This window comes from Callorhinus ursinus, unplaced genomic scaffold, assembly GCF_003265705.2.
Source record: "Callorhinus ursinus isolate GAN/ISIS: 27379988/994484 unplaced genomic scaffold, GSC_fseal_2.0 scaffold4, whole genome shotgun sequence".
Taxonomy (NCBI): Eukaryota; Metazoa; Chordata; class Mammalia; order Carnivora; family Otariidae; genus Callorhinus; species Callorhinus ursinus.
Window position 1 is genome coordinate 5,322,236 of NW_027397066.1, and position 20,978 is coordinate 5,343,213.

General features: G+C 49.4%; 1 protein-coding gene across 1 annotated transcript in view; it reads left to right on the forward strand.

The window, feature by feature from the left end:
• Positions 1-20,978, forward strand: part of EVC2 (EvC ciliary complex subunit 2) — a 117,295-nt gene that overhangs the window by 75,274 nt on the left and 21,043 nt on the right. The window contains exons 13-15 of the mRNA XM_073891417.1: positions 444-898; positions 6,628-6,832; positions 9,178-9,300. Coding sequence (XP_073747518.1) covers positions 444-898; positions 6,628-6,832; positions 9,178-9,300 — 783 coding nt within the window. The remainder of the gene's footprint in view (positions 1-443; positions 899-6,627; positions 6,833-9,177; positions 9,301-20,978) is intronic.

A 20,978-nucleotide genomic window follows, 5' to 3' on the forward strand; every position in this document is an offset into this window, starting at 1 on the left:
GGAACCCAGGCGGTCTGTTCTTGGGCTTTACCTACTCGATAAATACGTGTCCAGTACATGTTCAACAGATGGAGCTCTCACTATTTGGGGTTACTTTCTTTTTTTTAGAGAGTGTGTGAACAGAGAAGGGTGGGCAGAGTGAGAGGGAGAGAGAGAATCCCAAGCAGACTCCCCACTGAGTGCGGAGCCCAGCGCGGGGCTCGAGCTCCCGACCCTGAGATCATGACCTGAACCGAAACCCAGAGTTGGATGCTTAACGGACTGAGCCACCCCGGTGCCCTTATTTCGGGTTACTTTCTTAAGCACACCTTTCTCCGTGTGAGATCGTTGGGAGAAGACTGGCACCGTTCTGTGCCTCCTGCACAGGTTTCCATGGGCTTCCCCAGAGGGCTGTGTGCGCCGAGCCTGTCCCCACTTAGTTTTCCTCTCTGAAACCCCTGCAGCACAAGGAGCAGCGGAAGGAGCAGCTGTCCCTCGGCGAGGCCCTGCGAGCTACCGAGGACGCCAGCCAGTACCTGGGCCAGTGGGGGAGCCTGCTGGCGGAGCACAGCGCCGTGCTGGAGGAGCTGCAGGAGCGTCTGGACCAGGCCGCCCTGGAGGAGCTCAGGGCCCTGACACTGTCGCTGTCTGAGAAGGCCACCGAGGAGCTGCGGCGCCTGCAGAACTCGGGGATGACCCAGGAGCTGCTCAAGCGCAGCGTGCCCTGGCTCTTCCTGCAGCAGATCCTGGAAGAACACAGCCGGGGGCTGGCTGCCCGGGCCCAGCAGCTCGAGGGTGAGGAGAGGGACAGGGACCAGGAGGGCATCCAGAGCGTGAGGCAGAGACTGAAGGATGACGCTCTGGAGGCCTCAACGGAGGAGCAGGTGGAGCTGAGACGCTGGGAGCACCTGATCTTCATGTGAGCATCCTCACCCTTCCCCGCCCCCAGGGAGGGAGGGGCCGGCCTGTGGTTGTGGGGACGGCAGGTCCGTGGTCACCTGAACTCGCAGCCCAGGGAAGAAGCCACCCTTGGTCACGGCGTGAGGAGCCAGGGCCGGTGGGAGGCAGGCTTTGTAGCAAGAAGAGGGTGAGGTGCCCTGGGTTCCCGTGGGGGGATGTAACTGGGGGGGAGCTAGAACCCGCTACTCCCGCATAAGCGGAAACTGTGCTGGGACCCCTTGATCAGAAGCTCGGTCGATGCGGGGCCTTACCCCCGGGAGCAGAGTGGGGAGCAGAACTAGCAGGGAGGTTACCCTCACCGTCTCTTCACTGGGCCCCTTCCTCTGTTCACTGATTTCGGTGCTTGAGCTATTTGTTTCCTTCTTAATTCGAGAACCATGTCATGACGTCACCTCTGAGTAGGATGTAGGGGCCACAGCTGGCCGACTCTCCTGCTGATATGACTAAGAAACATTGGATAAATGGCACAGCTACTGTTTTTAAAGACAGGGGGCGCCATGAGAGCAGTGAGGACCCGCTGAAGTCACATGCCAGAGGGGCCAGAGCCCCGCGGCCCTGCCCTTCCTGCCAGTAGTTACCAGCTCTCCGTGTGGACTGAGATTGGCATGGCCCAAATGGGACAACCTTCCTGGTGTAACAGAGACCCACAAAGCTTTTGGCAGTCAGTTGAGGCTGGCCCATCAGACTGGAAACTGAAGGAGCTCCAAACAAGGCTAGTGTGGGGCTGTCGAGCAGAGTGAGATGTGGCCAGTGTAGAGCAGAAAACCTAGATTTAAATCCCAGCACCACCACCGACTGTCTGAGTGTAGGAGAGTTATCTAACCTCTAGAGCCTCATCTGTCTTGCCTTAAATAATACTAAATCATTTAGGGTGCTTTTGGCAGCACATGATACTGTCGGGTTGATAAAAGGTGAAGAAAGTATTTTATAAGTTGGAGTCAAGTGGTAAATGCTTCCCGTCTTGATTCAGTGGCTCAATAATTCCATCAAGGACCCAGTTCTGATGGTCTTTCTGCTCCACTGTCCTCAGTGTGCCACCTTGGTCTTTGGGCTCATCCCCTCATGGTTTCAGGATGGCTGTTGTGGCTCCAGGTGTCACACTTATCATCTCTTTATAACATCTGAGCCATCACCCCTTCTGATACCACTGGTCAGGACTACCATCACAGGCCCATGCTGAAACCATTCACCGGCAAGGAGAATGAAGGGACCGTGACTGTCGGAGACCGGAGGGCTGTCAACTTTTTAAATGAAGTGCCGATAAGTGTAGTCTCTGAGGGCTACATGGTTTCTGTTGCAACTACCCAACTCTGCCATGGTATGGAGAAAGCAGCCATAGACAGTCTGTAAACTAACGAACCTGACTGTGTGCTAATAAAACTTTATGAACAAAAACAGGCCGGGGGCTGGACTTGGTCCACAGGCCATCGTTTGCCAGTTCCTGCCTTAGACCATTTGTAACATCCCTCCTTGGGCTGTGACGGGTGTTCCTGTCCCCAGCATCGTTGGAGGGCAACTCCTCTAGACAGACACTGAGCAGACAAGGCGTAAGGAAGTGGCTCTGGGTCTAACAAGAGGTCACCTTCACGGCATTGATGAGGGAGTGCATGAGTTCATATATTTACACCTTTTAACACAACCCTTGATCTGCAGTTGGCGATTAGTAAGTAATGGCTGCTACTGTTGCCGCCATCATTCCCGTGCTGAAGAGCTCAGATGATCAGGAGGAGAGCAGACACCTAAAGAGATTGATCAGGACAAGTAAGCATGGGCAGGTAACCATTCCGGGTACACCGGAGGGTCCAGATCTTTGCCAGGCTCCGAGGGAGGACTGCTGTGTACACCAGCCACCGACCTGTCACTGGGAGCCAGAGATGAGCGGGCAAGGGCCACCGGTGCTCTGCTGGGAGGGGCAAGACCCAGGGGGGAGCAGCTTGATAGGAGGTCCTGGTCCTTATCTGGGTATAAAGTGGAGAGACCGGTGTGACTGGTGTGAAGGAACAAAGTTAAAACCATCACTAGCAGCACAGGGGAAATAAGCCATAACCACTATCTACTCAGTCTGTTTATTTAGAGCAACTAAGTCACTGTTTCTTTCCAAGGACATGGTCGTACCCATTTGGCAAAGACAGAGCTTCTTTTCCCTTTCCCAAATGGACCTCCCAATCCTTAAAGTTGCTTTTCCTTTCAACAAACCAACCAACCCACCCAGAAATTTAAGCGAACAGACAAACCCAAACAACCTGTTCAAGCAAAGAAACAAACAAAGCTTATGCCCATTTAGTATCCTTTTCTGGGTATAGACGCTTCACAGCTTAAGCTGAACCTTAGGCGCACCGTTAATTCTGAATCCAGAGCCCTGTTTGTTGGACGTGGTTGCATGCACAGGAGTGTGCGGGGGATGCTGTGGGTCGGCAGGAGGGGAGCGAGTCCTTTCCAGCGTATCTGCTTAGCCGGTCGGTCTCCCCTCTCTGCTGGGCCAGCCTGCTGTGCGCTGGGCATCGGTGGTCCCTCCCACCTGCACCCTTGGAGGGACATCATTACCATAGCATCTTTTGCTGCCATGCCCATCCTTCCTTGCTTTAGCCTCTGGTGGGACGGGATCTGTCTGGCTTCGACCATTTCTTCTCTCCTCCTACACAGTGCTCTTCCCCGGCACTGACCTGGCCAGCGTTTGGGTTCCCGGGTGTTTGCGGAGAGAGTGTGCCATCTCAGGGCTCCTGCTCATCTCTGTCTTTAGGGTTCTGTCCCTGTTTACTTCTCAGGCTTTGTTGGTGTATTTTTTTCTTGAGCACACAAGATGCTGTCTTTTCTCCAAGCCCATAAAAATCAGATCCTTAAGTGCCACTTCTTATTCCTGCAAATTGTTCTCAGAAGTAATGACTCAGCTCAGCACGCATCCCACCAAAGTCTTTTTACACGCTCCAGCCGGCTTTGGACTCTTCGAAGTATCTGAATTAGACTTGACATTCCCATTACTGGCTGGCCGTTTTCTGCAACTTCATTTGGATCCATTTTGCAGACAGTATTACCAGAGCCGCCACTGATTTAGACATTCACTGGAAATAGAGAATTCTCACCTTACTATCAGAAAACTCTTTATGATTTTTCTCAGGGTTAAAGAGGGTCAAAGAACGATGCCCACAGTGTGCGTCTGCTCGTCTGCTTTGCTTATTTAAGGTTCCAAAAGGTTGCAGCCTTTATTTCTGAGGTGTTATGTAAAAATGGTTTTGCACAATCATTTTGGGAAACACATTTTTAGAAGCTTTGCAATTTCAAGCAGGATAGAGTTGCTCGAAACCTGGTTGAGGAAAGTAGGAATTAATAAGGATGCATGTTTTTGCCAGGAAAAGCATGTCTTTGAGACGTCTTTTCTGAGCTCACTAGCAGCACAGGGGAAATAACGGGAAGGAACGACCAGCCAGTAATGGGAATGTCAAGTCTAATTCAGATACTTCGAAGAGTCCAAAGCCGGCTGGAGCGTGTAAAAAGACTTAAACTCCCATCAGGGCAAAGACCCTGCCCGGCTCCTGTGTTTCTGTCTTATCTGGGTGTCTACACAGCAGAGGATTAAGACTAGATCACAGAGGGCTGATCGGCTTGAGGATGGGCAGGAGTAATGACTCAGCCATCTCAGAGTTGCTTTCACTTTGGATTCCACACACCTGCAAACACATGGGGCAAAGGTTCTCCAAGAGGTCAAGGACAAAGGAGCAGCTGCCCTTTCCTGGGGCTCTTTTTACAAAGTTGGTTCATCCCCTGTCGTGAGAAATCCAGGATGGGTGTTGAGACATGGGCCTGGGGCCTTCAGACTATGTCCAGCTGGAGGCCCGTGTCAGCTGGAAGGTCCTGTTCTGTTTCCAGGGGAGAATATTCTAGCTAAACTGCAGTCCCACTCTCCCTCCTTGAGATTTGGGTGTGGCAGGGCTGGCCGTGGCCTCCCACGGTAGTCCTGCAGGTATGTCTGCGTTTAAAGCATCCACAGGGCACATTTGGCCCAGCCGGTGTTGACCGGACATTGAGAATACCAAACAAATCTGGGCTTGTCTACGGAGAACATTTGTCAGACGAACAAGTGAACAGGCAGGCATTGCCCAAAGCAGGAAGGAGCGGTCACTTGCTCGCTCCCGGCTCTGGGAGGAAGTTCCGTGCAGGGGTCCCTAGCAGACTTCCTTTCGCGTCTCCCTGGAGAGGTGGGGTTGTGAGCCCGTGGCCGGCCTCCCCTGCAGAGTGGGCTGTGGGCCTTGCAGAAAGGAAGACTCTGGGAGGATTCTTCGATCTTCTCGGTAAACGGAGGACAGAGCTGCGGGAGAGATTAGCAATGGTGTAGGTAAATGTATTTGTTTCCTGGGGGTGGCACAGTACCACACGCTGGGAGGCTTCAAAGTATTCTCTTGCTGCTCTGGAGGCCGGAAGTCTGAAATCAAGGTGTCAGCAAGATGTCACCAGGCTCCCTCTGAAGACACCAGGACAGAATCTGTTCCTTGCCCCTCCGTTAGCTTCTGGGGCTGCTACCATCTTTGGCACCTGTGCTTGCTTCCTCACTCCGGCCCGTGCCCCTGTGGTCCCGAGCCCTTCCCCTGTGCCCGGGTCTTTCTTCTTACAATGACCTCAGTCATGTTCGGTGAAGGGCCCACCCTCCTCCATTATGACCTCATCTTACTTTCGCATCAGCAAAGACCCTGTTTCCAAATAAGATCACAATCCCAGGTACTGGGGGTTAGGATTTGACATCTTTGCCGGGGACACAGGTCAGCCTTTAGCAGTAAATCACTCAGCATATTCCCAGCACGGAATGGGTTTTCTCTGCATGGTGCCTGTCGGTCATGACCCTTTAACACCCAGTGCAAGGCCCCCCTCGCCCCTTGCCCTCCTGAGCTGAGCTGGGCATCTCTCCTCCAGGCCACTGGCCCTTACGTAGTGTGCTGCTGAGCGGGCTCGGCAGATGACGCTTTGTTTTCACGTCTGGTTCTAAAGCGAAAGCAGGCTCTCTCCCCCATCAGGAAGGCTGGGAGGCCTGTTGCCTGCCTGTGGACACCCTCACAGCCTGGCCTCATCCAGCCCTAACTTCTCTCCGGCATGATGATGTGTCCCACACAGCACACATTAGGTGCTCAAGAGATTCTTGTGGAACGAATGCACAATTAAAGACATGATGGGGTTTTCTAGACATGGATTTAATGAATGGAGTTTGCTCTGAATTCCCAGCTTCTCCACCCCCAGCAACCCCCCACCACCCGTTTCCTCTTTCTATTTTATTTAAAGATTTTATTTATTTGAGAGCGTGAGAGAGCAGAAGCAGAGGGGAGGGTCGGAGCGGGAGAAGCAGACTCCCCACTGAGCAGGGAGCCTGACATGGGGCTCGATCCCGGGACCCTGAGATTATGACCTGAGCTGAAGGCAGAAACTTAACTGACTGAGCCACCCAGGTGCCCCTTTTTTTATTAAAAAAAATTTTTTTAATTCAATTTAGTTAACATAGTGTATTATTAGTTTCAGTTTCAGGGGTAGAATTTAGTGATTCGTCAGTTGCACACAACACCCAGTGCTCATCCCCTCACGTGCCCTCCTTCATGCCCATCCCCCAGTTACCCCCTCCCCCCACCCCCTCTCCTCCTGCCACCCTGTTTGTTCCCTAGAGTTAAGAGTCTCTTACGGTTTGCCTCCCTCTCTTGCTCGCTTTTCCAGGAAGCTCTGCTCCTCAGCCTTCTCCCTGTCTGAAGAGGAGCTGCTCAGGATGAGGCAGGAAGTTCACGGCTGCTTCGCTCAGATGGACAGGAGCTTGGCTCTGCCCAAAATCCGGGCCCGTGTCCTGCTGCAGCAGTTTCAGACTGCCTGGCGAGAAGCAGAGTTCCTGAGGCTGGACCAGGCCCTGGCTGCCCCTGAGCTGCAGGTAAGAGGCTTGTCCCGGCCGCTCCTTGATTATAGACACAGGGCATCTCCCACCCCTAATGCTGTGGGCTCTGACCCCGCCGCCCACCTTGGGCTCATCTCTTCTCTGCTCCGCAGCTATACCAGCATCTGGCTACTCCTGGAACTGCCAAGCTTGTCCTAACCTTTAGGTGCCCAGCCCAGACCCCCTTCCTGGGCCCTGCATTTTAGCCACTCATGGCTCACACCTGCACCCTCCTCTGGGCCTGGCCCCGGGGCAGATGGGCACCCCGTGGCCCAAGAGGTTTCTTTCCCTCCTGCTCCTTCAGCCACGCCCAGTGACCGACTCAGGGTACAAAAGCTTGGCCCCTTCTTTAAGTGGCACGAGGAGGATGCTCACGTCCACTCAGGTGGGTTAGGAAAAGGGAGCCTCTCACACCAGGCCTTGTAGCGTGATGATGGACAGCTGCCTTTTTTGAGCACCTATGTGCCTCAAAGGCAGACCACTCTTGGGTGCCGTGTTTGCTCCGGAGCCCCCCATGGAGCAGTCAAGGCTAGACTTTCCTGGGACCCTCGCCCTGCATGGCTCTTTCCCCTTCCTGATCTGGTTCCCTGACTCCCCACATGCTGCTCCGAGCTCCTCTCTCAGGAAACCATGCACACGCCAATCCCATCTCTGGCTCTGCCTTTGGGGAACCCAACCTAAGACATGGCCTTTGAACTTGCCATTTCTTCTGCCAGGAACATGCTTTCCCCAGAATATCAAGGGCCAGCTCTTTGTGGTCTGTTCGAGCCTCGGCTCAACTTACCCTGCAGAGGTCCACCCTGAGCACCCATCCAGAAGACCCCCCTCCCCAGGCATTCATCATATGGCTGTGGTCCATGTCTTCATGTAATTGATCACTGAAATGTCCTGGTTTCTCAGCCTGCTCACTGTGTCCCTGACCCATTCACCACTCTGTCCCCAGCACCTAGAAAGTACCTGGCGCATAGTAGGTGTGCAGTGCATGTGAATGAGCTGGCCAACCACCAAATGTATGCAAGATGTCGGGCTTCCCTGGAGGTGATATTATGTTGGGATTGAACACATATTCAAAGCGCTTAAGCTTAGGTGATCCTATGCATGTTCACAGCAGTGCCAGGGGCTACGTTTCTCTGCTCATTTTGCGGAAGAGAAACCCACCAGCATAGGAAAAGTGGACCAACTAAGGCAGGCAGGGGGTGGTGGAACTGGGCTTGGGGCTAGTATTTTCTGACTTGAAACCCACTGTTTTCCTTTAGGGGAAGAAAAAAAATTCAGATGTATCCGTATTGAATAAAAAACAGCGAGATGCAGAAACAACTTAGAAGTTTTTATGTTCTTCCATGTTAAAAAAAAGGGTTTTTTCTCTTTCTGTTCCTGGAAGAGTGCAGGATTTATAAGATGGTGGTAGTTAGAGAGTAAGGGACAAAATAGCGAAGTTGTTGTTTTTTTTTATGTTTTGGAACAATGAATAAAGATATTTCCAGAGAAGTAAAGTGAGGTGTGTTTCCCCTGCTTTGGAACTGATCAAGGGCCAATCCTGGCAGGAATTAAGTTCCTGATTCTAAAGTTGTTTAGGGTGCTTGGTTTAGAAAGAGTTGGCCCTGCACTCTACCTCAGAGGAGCAGATATACTTGCCCCAAGTGTGAACTGTGCTCGCTTGATAACCCTGCAGAAGAGGGGCACCTGGATGGCTCAGACCGTTAAACGATTGCCTTTGGCTCAGGTTGTGATTTCGGGGTCCTGGGATTGAGCCCCATGTCTGGCTCCCTGCTCAGCAGGGAGCCTGCTTCTCCCTCTCCCCTGCTATGCTTGCACACACTCTCTCTCTCAAATTAAAAAAAAAAAAAAAAAAAAAAAACCCTGCAGAAGAAATGCTCAGAAGGGCTGGCAGGGGTTGGCTGAGCCTGGCTCCCTTCCTGAGGCCCGGCGTCGAAAGCAGAGGTGCAGGTGGTGGTGGAGTCTGATGGCCCCAGCAGGGAGAGCTGCTCCGTGTAGCTTCACTAGGACAGGGACCTCTTCAGTCGGGTCCCCTGCTCAGAGAAGCTGATGGGTTGAGGTCCCATGGCTGGGAGGAGGAGGACCCGGGTTGGCTGTGCTGTCTGGCGGCAAAGCTTTGGCTCTGCTAGCTGGAATCCTTCTCCCTTTGGTGGACCGAAGGCCCACAAACTGAGCTTGTTGAGGCAAGCGTACATCTTTCCCCCTCTGCTGTCCAGCTGAAGACAACTTGGAGCTCTGGGGGCCGCAGGGGCCCCTCGGGCTCCTCCCGGCTCTGGGAGACATAGTGGATGCACAGACCGGCAGGTGGTCACTTTCCTGCCGGTGTTTTCTCTTGCCCCCGCCAGCAGCAGTCCAAGGCGAGAAAGCCGCGCTCCAAGAGTAAAAGCAAGATAGACCTTTTGAGGAAGTGCATTGAAGACAAAATTCAGCTCTTTGAGGAGCAGGCCCCTGAAGACCTGGTTGAAAAGGTCAGTCCTTCTGCTTTATCCGATCTCGTTGCCCACACAGGGCTGATGCCACCCCATTTCCAGGGCGCGGAGGGGACTGCCCATCTCGGCCAGGCACCCTATTCGGCTGTGCTCCTGCAGCTGGGACCCACCCATGCCCCTCAGGCCTCTCCACCGTCCTGTCTGCAACCCTCCTTCTGCGCTTCCCCACCGGATCTGGGTCGTCCTGCGGGCCTCACATCTGCTGCAATGTCCGCGGCGTTGGGGGCGCCTGGCCCTGCGCTGAGGCCTTCACACGTGCCATACTGAACGATCCTGAGCACGCTGCGCATGAGCACACGGCGCCGTCCGCGTTCTTCCCTCTCCCCGGACGGCCCTGGCCCTGCGCTGAGGCCTTCACACGTGCGGTACCGGACGTTCCTGAGTGCGTGGCGCATGAGCACAGTGCTGTCCCCGATCTTTCCTCTCCCCGGGTGGACCTTGCCGGCTTCCCTTACCTGAATGAATGAACCGTGTCCTCGGCTGTCCTGAGGAATTGCCTCTGTCCTCAGGTGTCCCCTCTCCCAAGAAGCCGGCCCGGATCACCCAGTTCTTCCCGCTCATTCCTCCGCCCTGTCCTTTCTTATCCTAACACGACCCCACATGGCGCATTCACCGCCCTGGGATTCTGAGCAGGCGGCAGTGTGGCAGGCACGGTGTCCATGATCTCTGGGACTACAGTGGTGACATACAGTTCTGGCCCCGCTCTCATGGGGAGCACGTTATGGCTGGGGGAGACGGACAGAAAGCACTCGTCGATGGTGATCAGCGCCTTTAGGAAATGAAAGGAGATGATGTGACAGTCGCGGAACAGGGGTGAGGGGCGTGAGACGGACTGTAGGCAGCAGAGTCGGGTCAGGTCTCTCTGAAGAGGTGACACCATGTTACCTTTGCCTGGGTGCCTGCCGTGTCCCCCAGCACTCAGGAAAGGGGAGGTTCCCCAGAAGCGTGCTCCCTGCACGGACATATCAAGCTTTCAGAGCTGCCGCCTTGTTCCTACTGCCTGTCCCTGTCCTTGCCCTAGTGTTGTACTCGTTTGACGCAGGTGTATTTCTCAGAACACAGAAGCATCACGTGGCCAGGAGCCGTAGAGCCTATGCCGGGCGAGGTCCAGGCTGGGATGTCTCAGGGACACAACAAGGAGCACCCCCTCCCCTTATCTGTGTTCTGTGTAAAACTGAGAAGGAAGACAGAGACAGGGCGGGTAGAGGCGAACATCTCCTCTTTCTCATTGCTAAAGGCTAGCACCGAAGATAGAAATTAGCATGAGAGCCAGATGGGCTTGCTGAGCAGCCCCAGGATTAAATACTCAGCCACCTGATCATGGCCTTCCCTGGGGCTCCTGGGGGCGGCCTCCCTGGAGGGGGCAAAGAAGTGTAGCCCCCGAGCAGAGCTGGGCCTGGCCTGGCCCGTGTGCTATGGTCAAGGTTCACCAAGGAGCAGCAGGGGAGAGGGGTATAGAGGGGCCCGAGCTGCAGAGGAAGTACCCGCCTGGGGGCCGGGTGGGGCATTTCCTCCCACACCTGCAGGTCTGTGAGCCAAACCTCTCGACTCTTAAGTGGATGTTGCTGGAGAAGGTTTCCCCCACGGTTTCCTCAGCCAGACTCAGCAGTCTGCCCTGCCCTGGGCTCACCTCTGTCGTTTCCATGTGAGGTGTGTGTTTGTCCCAAGCAGGAGCCAGACCCTTCACGTGGGTGGAAGGCCAGCCCTCCGCCCAGCTCCCGAGGACGCACTGGCATGGTTAGGGGTGATGTACATTTCATTGTTGTCCTTTGCACTGATTTAAGACCTTCACTCCCCTCTTAAGATGTAACAGTACTTTATTAAGAATAATGCTCGTTTATTTACTTATTATTTATTTATTTATTTATTCATTTATTATGTTATGTTATGTTAACCACCATACATTACATCATTAGGTTTTTTTCTTTAAATTTTTTGTTGTTATGTTAATCACCATACATTACATCATTAGTTTGTGATGTAGTGTTCCATGATTCATTGTTTGCATATAACACCCAGTGCTCCATGAAGAATGTGCCCTCTTTAATACCCATCACCAGGCTAACCCATCCACCCACCCCCCCCAGAACCCTCAGTTTGTTTTGCAGAGTCCATTGTCTCTCATGGTTCGTCTCCCCCTCCGATTTCCCCCCCTTCATTCTTCCCCTCCTGCTATCTTCTTCTTCTTCTTCTTTTTAACATATAATGAATTATTTGTTTCAGAAGTACAGATCTGTGATTCAACAGTCTTGCACAAGTCACAGCGCTCACCATAGCACATACCCTCCCCAATGTCTATCACCCAGCCACTCCATCCCTCCCACCCCCCACCACTCCAGCAACCCTCAGTTTGTTTCCTGAGATTAAGAATTCCTCATATCAGTGAGATCAAATGATACATGTCTTTCTTTGATTGACTTATTTCGCTCAGCATAACAGTCTCCAGTTCCATCATGTCATTGCAAATGGCAAGATTTCATTCCTTTTGATGGCTGCATAATATTCCATTGTGTATATATACCACATCTTCTTTACCCATTCATCTGTGGATGGACATCTTGGCTCTTTCCACAGTTTGGCTGTTGTGGACATTGCTGCTATAAACCTCAGGATGCACGTACCCCTTCGGATCCCTACATTTGTATCTTTGTGGTAAATACCCAGTAGTGCAATTGCTGGATCATACGGTAGCTCTATTTTCAACTGTTGGAGGAACCTCCATACTGTTTTCCAGAGTGGCTGCACCAGCTTGCATTCCCACCAACAGTGTAGGAGGGTTCCCCTTTCTCCGCATCCCGGCCAACGTCTGTTGTTTCCTGACTCGTTAATTTTAGCCATTCTGACGGGTGTGAGGTGGTATCTCATTGAGGTTTTGATTTGGATTTCCCTGATGCCGAACGCTCGTTTATTTTGTTTGCTTTTGAGTGCCTCTGAGTCCAGGTACCTTGCTTAATACTTTATACTCATATATATATATATGGCTTATGTGTAATAGGTATGCCAGGCAGCAGTGGCTCCAGCGCCTGAACCTAAAGGTCCCCCTCTGCTCCCTGTGGTCAGGCTGCCTCTGCGTCAAATGCTCTAGTCGGGATTGACAGGGAATATTCTCATCGCATGTGGTCATCTCTCATGGTCATGCAGTGTGGGACAAACATGCGTTGGCTCCCACATCGATAAGATGAGGATTGTGACATTGATAACCCCCTAGTGACAGGGTTTTTGTGAGGAGCAGACAGGAAGGCACTTTTAGCTTTCAATGGGCTGCAGTGCTAGTTTTTTCCAAGGATGGAGCAGCTCCGTGTGTGTGCCAGAACCCAGAGGGAGGCAGACAAAAGGCATTTGTCAGCTGTAACCTTTTAATGACAGGCCATCCTCACAATTGGCTCTCTCACTGTGGCAAGTGCCAATAGAATACACACTCTCAACTCAACGGCTTTGACGTTCCTCCCGAAATTGATCGATTGCGTTGTCTTAGCGTTCGAGCCACAATCGTTTAGATTTTTCATTTCCGGGGTAATTGTAGAGGGAAATGACAGCCCCGGGTTTACATGCCAGCAGCTGAGAGTAGTGTGACCATGTTCCGGGATGCGGAAGTGCCTCAGGGCTCACGTAGCTGGAGCGAGGGATTGGGTCAGAGAGCCATGGCAAAGCCTCCATCTGGCTGGCAGTGTGGTGCCCCAGAAGGGACTCTGGCTTCCCTGCTGGGGCTGCCAAGCACACTGGAGGCACCTGCTAGGTGTCTCCTTTCTTTATGAGACCCCACGTCCGTGATCCCTTCAACCCTCCACTCCAGGTTGATACGTGCCTCATCTGGACTCTTCTGTCAGAAGAGGTTGGGAGAATTGCCCGAGGTCACACCGTCAGCACGCACTAGAGCCGGGGATGGAACGAGGCACACCTGCCTCCATCACCCACACCCTTCCATCACGGTGCCATGACCCAGCGAGCTCAGACTGTGTGAAGGCTCAGCCTCCCGAGGGGGCTCTCCCGTGCCCGTCCCGCATCCCCTCGCTTTCTTTGACTTCTTCCCTTGCCCTTCTGGTCCTGCTGCTGTCCTTCTGTCTCCTTCCACGTCCTCCTTTAGGGAACGTTTTTTGGACTGCCTTTTCTGGGCTGGTCCCCAGTCTCGGTTTCTGCTCTTGAGATGGTCACAGTTTCAGACGAGTGGCCACTTTGTGCATCAGCCATTTGGAGGTTCGCATCCTGCTTTCAGACAGGAAATCCACTGGGCTGATCTGCACTCCACCTTGCATGAGTGGCCGTGTGACTGATTCACAAAGAGTCGTGTGACTGAGTCAGAGAGACAGACAGACAGACAAGGGTGGGCTTCCTGCCTGACCTCTTTTTCTGCATAGCTGAGAGGCTGATGGAATGAGGACTCTGCTCTGGTCCCTGGCAGCTGCCTGAGGGGCTGGGGTGCGCCTGTGATTGGAAATGGGACACTCAGCCAGGGACAGCCAGGCCTCCTGATGAGCTCACCGTAAGCTCACAGATGCATCATTTTAAACCTGGAACAGTCTGGAGGGCATATACGTTTTAGAGTAAGTTAATCAAGTTCATAATTAAATTTCTGTTGTGACTACTTGAAATTTACAGGCTAATTTGAGAATTATCATTCCATCCCCCCAAAGGTGGAATGTTTCTTTTTTATTTGGAACAGTTGTTTCCATAAGTAGGGTGACCATAGATCTCAATTTGTTTGGGACAGTTCCAACGCTCCTCCTTTTCCCTCTCAACTTGGCGATAAACCGTATGGTCACCTTATACATAAGGTCTTTCTTTGTGGTGATTTCTAGATACATTATAGGTTTGCTTGCAGTTGTGGATGGTAACCTATTTTCAATTGTATTCTTGACTTACTCAATACTGGTGTAAAGAAATGTTACCAGTTTTTATTTATAAGTCTTTCTAGACTGCCTTATTCCGTGTCTGGGGCCAGACATCTGGGTCCAAGTCCTAGATGGGCCACTTGCCAGCCGTGTGACGTGAACTTCTTAACTGTTCTGTGCCCTGGTGTCCTTATGCTTCCAATGTGGATAATAGCAGCACCCGCCTTTTAGGGCTGTCGTGAGGCTTCATCTACCGGCCCTCATGATTTTCTGGGTCATCAGGCATCCTGTCCGCAAAGAATTGCAGTTTAGTCTCCTCCCTTCCAAGCCACTACCTCATTTCTTTTTCTTATCACTGTTTCCCCGTCCTTATCTGCTGGTTCCGTGATCTCTCTCACGTCTGCTGACAGATTGTGCTCTGGATTGTGGATCCTATTTTCCGGCTTCTTTGTGTGCATGGTAATTTTCAATTGGATGCTAGGCATTGTAGGTTTTACATGCTGGGTCCCGGGTTTTGTTGCATTTTCTTTAATTGTGTTGGAATTTTGACATGGATTGGAGTTGTTTGGGATTAGTTTTACCCTTTTAAGACATGCTTTTAAGTTTTGTTAGGCGGGATCGAGAGCTGCCTTTAGTTGAGGGCTAATGTATCCCTGTTACTGAGGCAGTACCCTTCTGAGGACTCTCCCTGATGCCTGTGTGCTTTTTTCACTCTGCCTGATGGGAACACTGACTCTTCCCAGCTCTGTGTGATCTCCGGCAATTGCTCTGCCTGTGATTTTTGGGTTCTTTTTCTGGTCTGATGTAGTTTTTTTTTTTTTTTACCAAGCATGCCCAGCACTTAGCCAAAGACTTGAGGACACCCCTGTAGGTCTTTGGAGTGCGTTCTCTCTCCTTGTGTCTGCAGCTCCCTCCTCTTTGGTACCCTGCCCCACAAATTCTAGACACAGTGGCCTCCCAAACTCTGATTTGTTTTTTCTTAACCTGGTGCACCTGCTGGGCTTCCCCTGGATCCTCATCCAATGTTGCATCCTAGGAACTACATCCAAGCAGCAAGCTAGGGTGGCTGTGGGGTCACCTTGTCTGTTTCCTTTCTCGGGTAGCCCAGTCTTGCGCTGCCTCTTGTCCAGTATCTGGAAACTATTGCATCTTGTACTTTACCTGGTTTTCTGGTGGAGGGAGAGTAAGTCTGCTTCCAGTTCTTCCATCATGGGCAGAAGTAGAAATTTTTTACCTACACTTTTGTCATTGATTTTGAATTTTAACCTATCCTTTTTTAAAAAACTCTTTTGGTTACTGATTTGTAACTTTGCTATATTTTAGTCAGAGAATAAAGCATATATGATAATAATGCTTGGGAATTTATTGTGGCTTACCTTTGATTTTATAACAGTTCTGTTTTGAAAGATATTTGATTTGTCCTCAGAAAGGTTGTTTTCTGTTAGGTATGGAGAAGGGAGGCCTCAGAGGCAGGTAGGAGCTAGGGTATGGGGAGGCTTGGAGGCTGTACTAAGGAGCTCAGCCTTTGAGGCAAAATTGGTAAGATTTAGGCACTTTGTAGAGAATATTTTGGGGAACATATTCATTTTTAGTTCTGTAAGGAGGTCTCTGTTGGTCACTCTTCCTTTCCTGAGCTCTGCTCTCTTTGGCTGTAGGGGATGTGGGCCTTGTCTCAGTCTGCTGAGATAGAAGCTAAGGCTGCAGTCCCCACCACCACTAAGAAGTGGCTTGATTTCTGTGAACTGAAGGGCCCTGGGACTAGACACCTCAACAAGGCAGAGGGTCCAATGTAGGCTTGGTGGCCAGAGTCGCCCTACGAGGGTCAGTTATGTCAGTCCCACTATTGTCTCCTGGAGGGCAGTCAAGGAGGGCTGCTCAGAGGTGGGTGCCTGATTGAGGAAGGGACATTCAGGCTTCTTCCCTGACCTCCAGGTGACTCTCACCAGCTTGGGACAGTTGATCAGATCGGTAGGACTGGAGGGCTGCCACTCAAAATGGTGCCTGGCCAGGGTCTTACCTGCTGAATGCCTTGACCAGGACTGGGAGTGTATCTCTTCCTCTTGCTCCAATGCCTAGGCCAATCCACAAAGCACAAATACACAGCACAAATTATGGGACTCATTTTTTTTATTTTCCAACTAGTAGAAATAGTTCTTTGTGTCTACATCTGCGCTCTCTCTCTCTCTCTCTGTCTCTGTTTTTTACCTAACACTGAAACTTGAAGACCTTCCATGTCACCACATAAGAGTTTCCTCGTGGCTTTTTACAGCAGCATGATATTTCATGATATGTGTGACCTTTAAATGATGTAGCCAGCCCTCAACTAATGGACATTTATGTTCTTTTCAATCCCTTGATACTTCAAATGATCTTGGATCCTCTTCATATATCCTTCTCTACTCTGTAGTGAGACATGTGGAGCAATAATGAGCGTTCTGTTTCACAGATGAGAAAATTGACACTCAGGAAGGTGGAGAGACTTGTCCAAGGTTACATTGCTGGCAGGTGGGTGAGTAGAGCCTAAAGCACAGGCCTCTTGATGCCCGTCCTTGTGTCACATTAGCAGATCTGAGTTGATGGATCCAGAAATGAAGGGAATGTTTCAGCTAATCTTTGATGTGCTCTGCTGTTGTTTTTGCACACAATATATATAAAATTCTCATAAATATTCTTTAGGAACATTTAAATATGAACTTGAAAATGACATGACCATATTTCCTACTCACCCATCATTTCTGGTGTTATTTTAATGATGTTGTCCTCTGTCTGGGTGGCATGTCTGCCACTATATCCCTTCACCCATTCATTATTCATTCACTGTTTCCAGGTTTCATGACATGCCGTGCATACACAGTTCATTAGCAGTCCCTTCATTCAGGAGTGGAACTCCTGCACTGCAATCGACCGTGCATCCTATTGTGTTCCCGCAGCTGCCGCAGCAATTATACAGAGGTGGCTGGCGCTGCTGTCAGGAACAGCTCTCCACACTCTGTCGTTTCAGAAGTGACTAGAGTTTAAACATGAGAATAATGTGCTCATTTTCCGATGACGTGACAAGAGAAAATGCTCATGGCACAGGTTCTTCTAAAGCTTAGAAGAGAAGGTGCATTGACAGGGAAGGCACTTTAGGAAGGGGAGAGAAAAATCTATCCATCCAGAAAGACTGGGAAAGCCTCCAGATGGTTCCCTTTATGTCTGCTCTTGCCCCTGTTTTATCCCTTGAGGCAGTATCTGTCAAAGTCGTCTCCTGAAGCTTTGTTCTAAGGGAAGTTTCATAGCTTCCCACCATCCCCAAACAGATTCCACATTCCTGAGTGTGGCATTCAAGGCCTTACCTTTCTAATCTGTCTTCCTTCTACCTTTCGCACACCAAAAGGTTACCACAGTTCTCTTTTAACGGTTTGAATGTAGTAACTTTTTGTTACATTGTCCATTTTTAAAAGTTTTCTCTTCATTTTTATAAAACTTATGCATGCATTCTTTTAGAGTCAAATAATTCTACAAGGTTTGTGCTAAAAAAGAGCAACTCCTATAACCATTCATACATACATTTTCAAATCTCCAGAGGCAATGACTTCTAATTTTTTAGCTAGATCTTTTGGCATTTACCTCCATATTACCAAATAACATGCTTGTCTTGATATTTCTTGGTTTCTTTACTTTGGGTATTATTTATTCACCTTTCTTTATGGAAATATGATTTAGCTGTCTTTCTTCTTTCAACCTGCAACAGGTTGAAACAGCGTTTTCTGTTTTCCTCACTATATTAGATGTATATTTGAGATTTCTGTTACTATGATTATTTAAATATTGTTCATATCTGAGTCATATAAAACTGAGATTCATTTTTCTGTATAACTTTTTGTTTTTTCCTGGAGTTAATGCTGCCCTTTGGTTTCTTTTTGATTACTTTTCTGTGTACTTATCAGTAATTCAATACACTTTCTGACATTTGACCAAATATCCTGTCAGGACCACCACACAAGTCATGCCTTCTATTAATTTCATAATCTTTAGGGGTTCTCTCTGTACATCTGCTCTGCCCCAATCTGGATGTTGTTATTTATACCTTACGTACAGCTGCCATCTTGGGGTCATGCTATGAAATTCCTTCATCCTTCTCTTTCCTGATTTGTTCCTTGTTTTAATGAAACACATGTTAGTTTCTTAGGAAAGGGCACGTCGGAGATTTAAATATTTTGAAATTTTGTAAGACTGAAAATGTTTTCATTCTGCTCCCATCGTTGATGGGTAGTTTGACCAGTTTTGGAATTTTTCTTTAGTTATATTGATTATGAACTCCCCTTCTTTTCTCTTATCTCTTTTTCTGGATCTCTAATTATTCAGATGTTGGACCTCTTATCTATCTGTTTTCTTCTTTGCATTATTTTCCTTTTCTTTGTTTTTTGTTCTGTTTTACTTTCTGGGGAGTATCCTAAGTTTTATCTTCCAAACTTTTAATTGAATTTTTCATTTATGTTTCATTTATTAATTTATGAAGAGCTTCTTTTCCTCTCTGAATGCTCTCTTCTTAAGGAAATTATCTTCTTTTATTTTTTGTAACTCTGAGAACATTGTTTTTTAAAGTGTTTTTTTTTTTTAATTCTGCATGTTTGTTGTTACCTCTGTATTCATTAGAGGCTTTCCCCAGTGTGTGGTCATCCTTGGTCTGCTCATATTTAAGAGTAAAGTACTCAAAAGCTCCTTAGAGTCTCTGAGCCTATAAGCAGGGCCTGTGGACTGTGACCTTCACCCTGATGTGACTGGGCTAGGCCATTTACTTGGGGAACCCCAATGTTAGGATCTTTCTTTAAGGCTGGTTGGAGTCCCAAGATAAGACCATTCTCCTGCCTATATGGTAAAGAACTGGCTGTCCACATTTGAGGAACCAAGTAGAGGAAGAAAGCTGAGATTTTAGAAGTATGGATGTGAAGTGTCACTTGAGTCCTCTGTTCTATATGGAGCCTAGTTTCTCCAAGTTCAGAGACTCTTTTGGAGATTAAATCTTCAGTTGTGACTGGGGGGAGTTGGGTGGCAAAAATCCTAGAGGCTCCACCTCTTCTTTTGTTTACCTTCAGCTTTTACGTCCAAGTTCCAGTGGTGCCTGCATTCTGTGATGCTTAGCGGGAACCCACAGCACAAATTGTGTTGCTTCTTTGCCAACCCCATTTCTGGCTTAGAATTCAGTTTTGGGGCATCTGTTGAGTCCTTTGCTACTCAGTCATCTCCTTTCCAGCTTTCAATATTTTGTGGCTATTTTCTCTTTTCTCATTTTTTCCCACCTTTCCATTCTGCCTTAAAGAAAACAGTAGATATACATTACAAATCTACCATCTTTTGCCAGGAAGCTCTGTTGTCAGTATTTTTCTACATTGTGCATGTATTTCTTTTCAGAGAGAGAGAACATGAGAGCTGGGGGCGGGGATGCAGAGGGAGAAGCAGACTCCCCACTTAGTGCAGAGCGCAGTGCGGGTCTCGATCCCAGGACCCTGAGATCATGACCTGAGCTGAAATCGAGTTGGACTCTTAACCCTACTGAACCACCCAGGCGCCCTGTGCATATATTTTTATAATTAAAAGTGAGGAAGCTTTTTTAAAGGAGGAAAGAAAACCCCCAATATTACAAACCATTATTTTCATATTTTTCCTGCATCCCCAGAGACTCTATTTAACTAATTATAATAATGATAATAAAAATAATAATGGCATAATATGGCAGTTACTATTTATTAGAGTCTCATTAGGTATCAGAAACTATAGGGGGCATTATCCCCTGTCCTTTTATTGTATCTTTTCCACAGTCAAAACGGAGACTTAGAGAGGTTAAGCAAGCTGTTGAGGTCACACAGCTAGTTAAATGGCAATGTTATTTGTAAGAGATAACAGAGCAACCATAAACCAACCAAACAAAACTATGCTGACTAGTTTAAGGCAGTACCCTTGACTTGTTTGAGATTTTTGCACTGTGATTATCTAGCTGATGGGGTGGGTGGTAGTATCTTTCCCGTCATAGAAATCGGTTTTCCTATCTCTAAATGTAAGCACTAGTAATGTTTATTTAGCAGCGTGGTATTTCATTTAGTAAATATTAACACCCATTTATTGAGTCTACTCCCTTCCTGATACAAGATGGAGGAGAGAGCCTTCAATTTTTTTTTTATAATATTCTAGTTTATTGAAAAGATAAACCAAATGACCTTTTCTATAAGTATGAGACAGGCCTATTTTGCCTATTATTACCGCAGCCTTCAGATTTCTTAAAAATATATACGTGTGAGCCTTCAAGTTTGAACCCATCCTGCAAAGCATGGGTGAAACTGATCTGGGTGTCCCGGGACCAGCCACGAGGATATAAGGGCATGCTCCTAGTAAAGAGCATTTCATCAGTCCGCTCCTCCCAGCCTTTGGACGTGAGATTCTTGATGTGACCACTCTCTCTCCATGTGCGACTTGGCTAGCGATCTCCTGGCCCCTCCCCATGCCTTGCTTACTTTTTCCTGAGGAGGGCGTTATCTGACTGGTGGGATTAAAGAGGGCACTGGGCATGCTCGGTGCGGCTCCCTCAGCTCTCCTCCAAAGCCAGGCAGCCTCCAGGAGGCCCCTATTCTCTGTCCACCATGGGCTGCACTCGGTGGCCTGGGGGAGTGTGTAGTCATCTGGACACCCACTCCACGCCGCCCAGGCTGCGTTCTCCAGTGTAGATCTCATCACTGTTAAAGCTGACGTTTGGCCTCTGTCTGGCTCACCCATGCTTCTGTTTGTTCCCAAACCTGGGCAGGGAGGCTGTGGTGTCTTGAACTCCTTCAGTGCCAGTAATTCTCTGCTGGC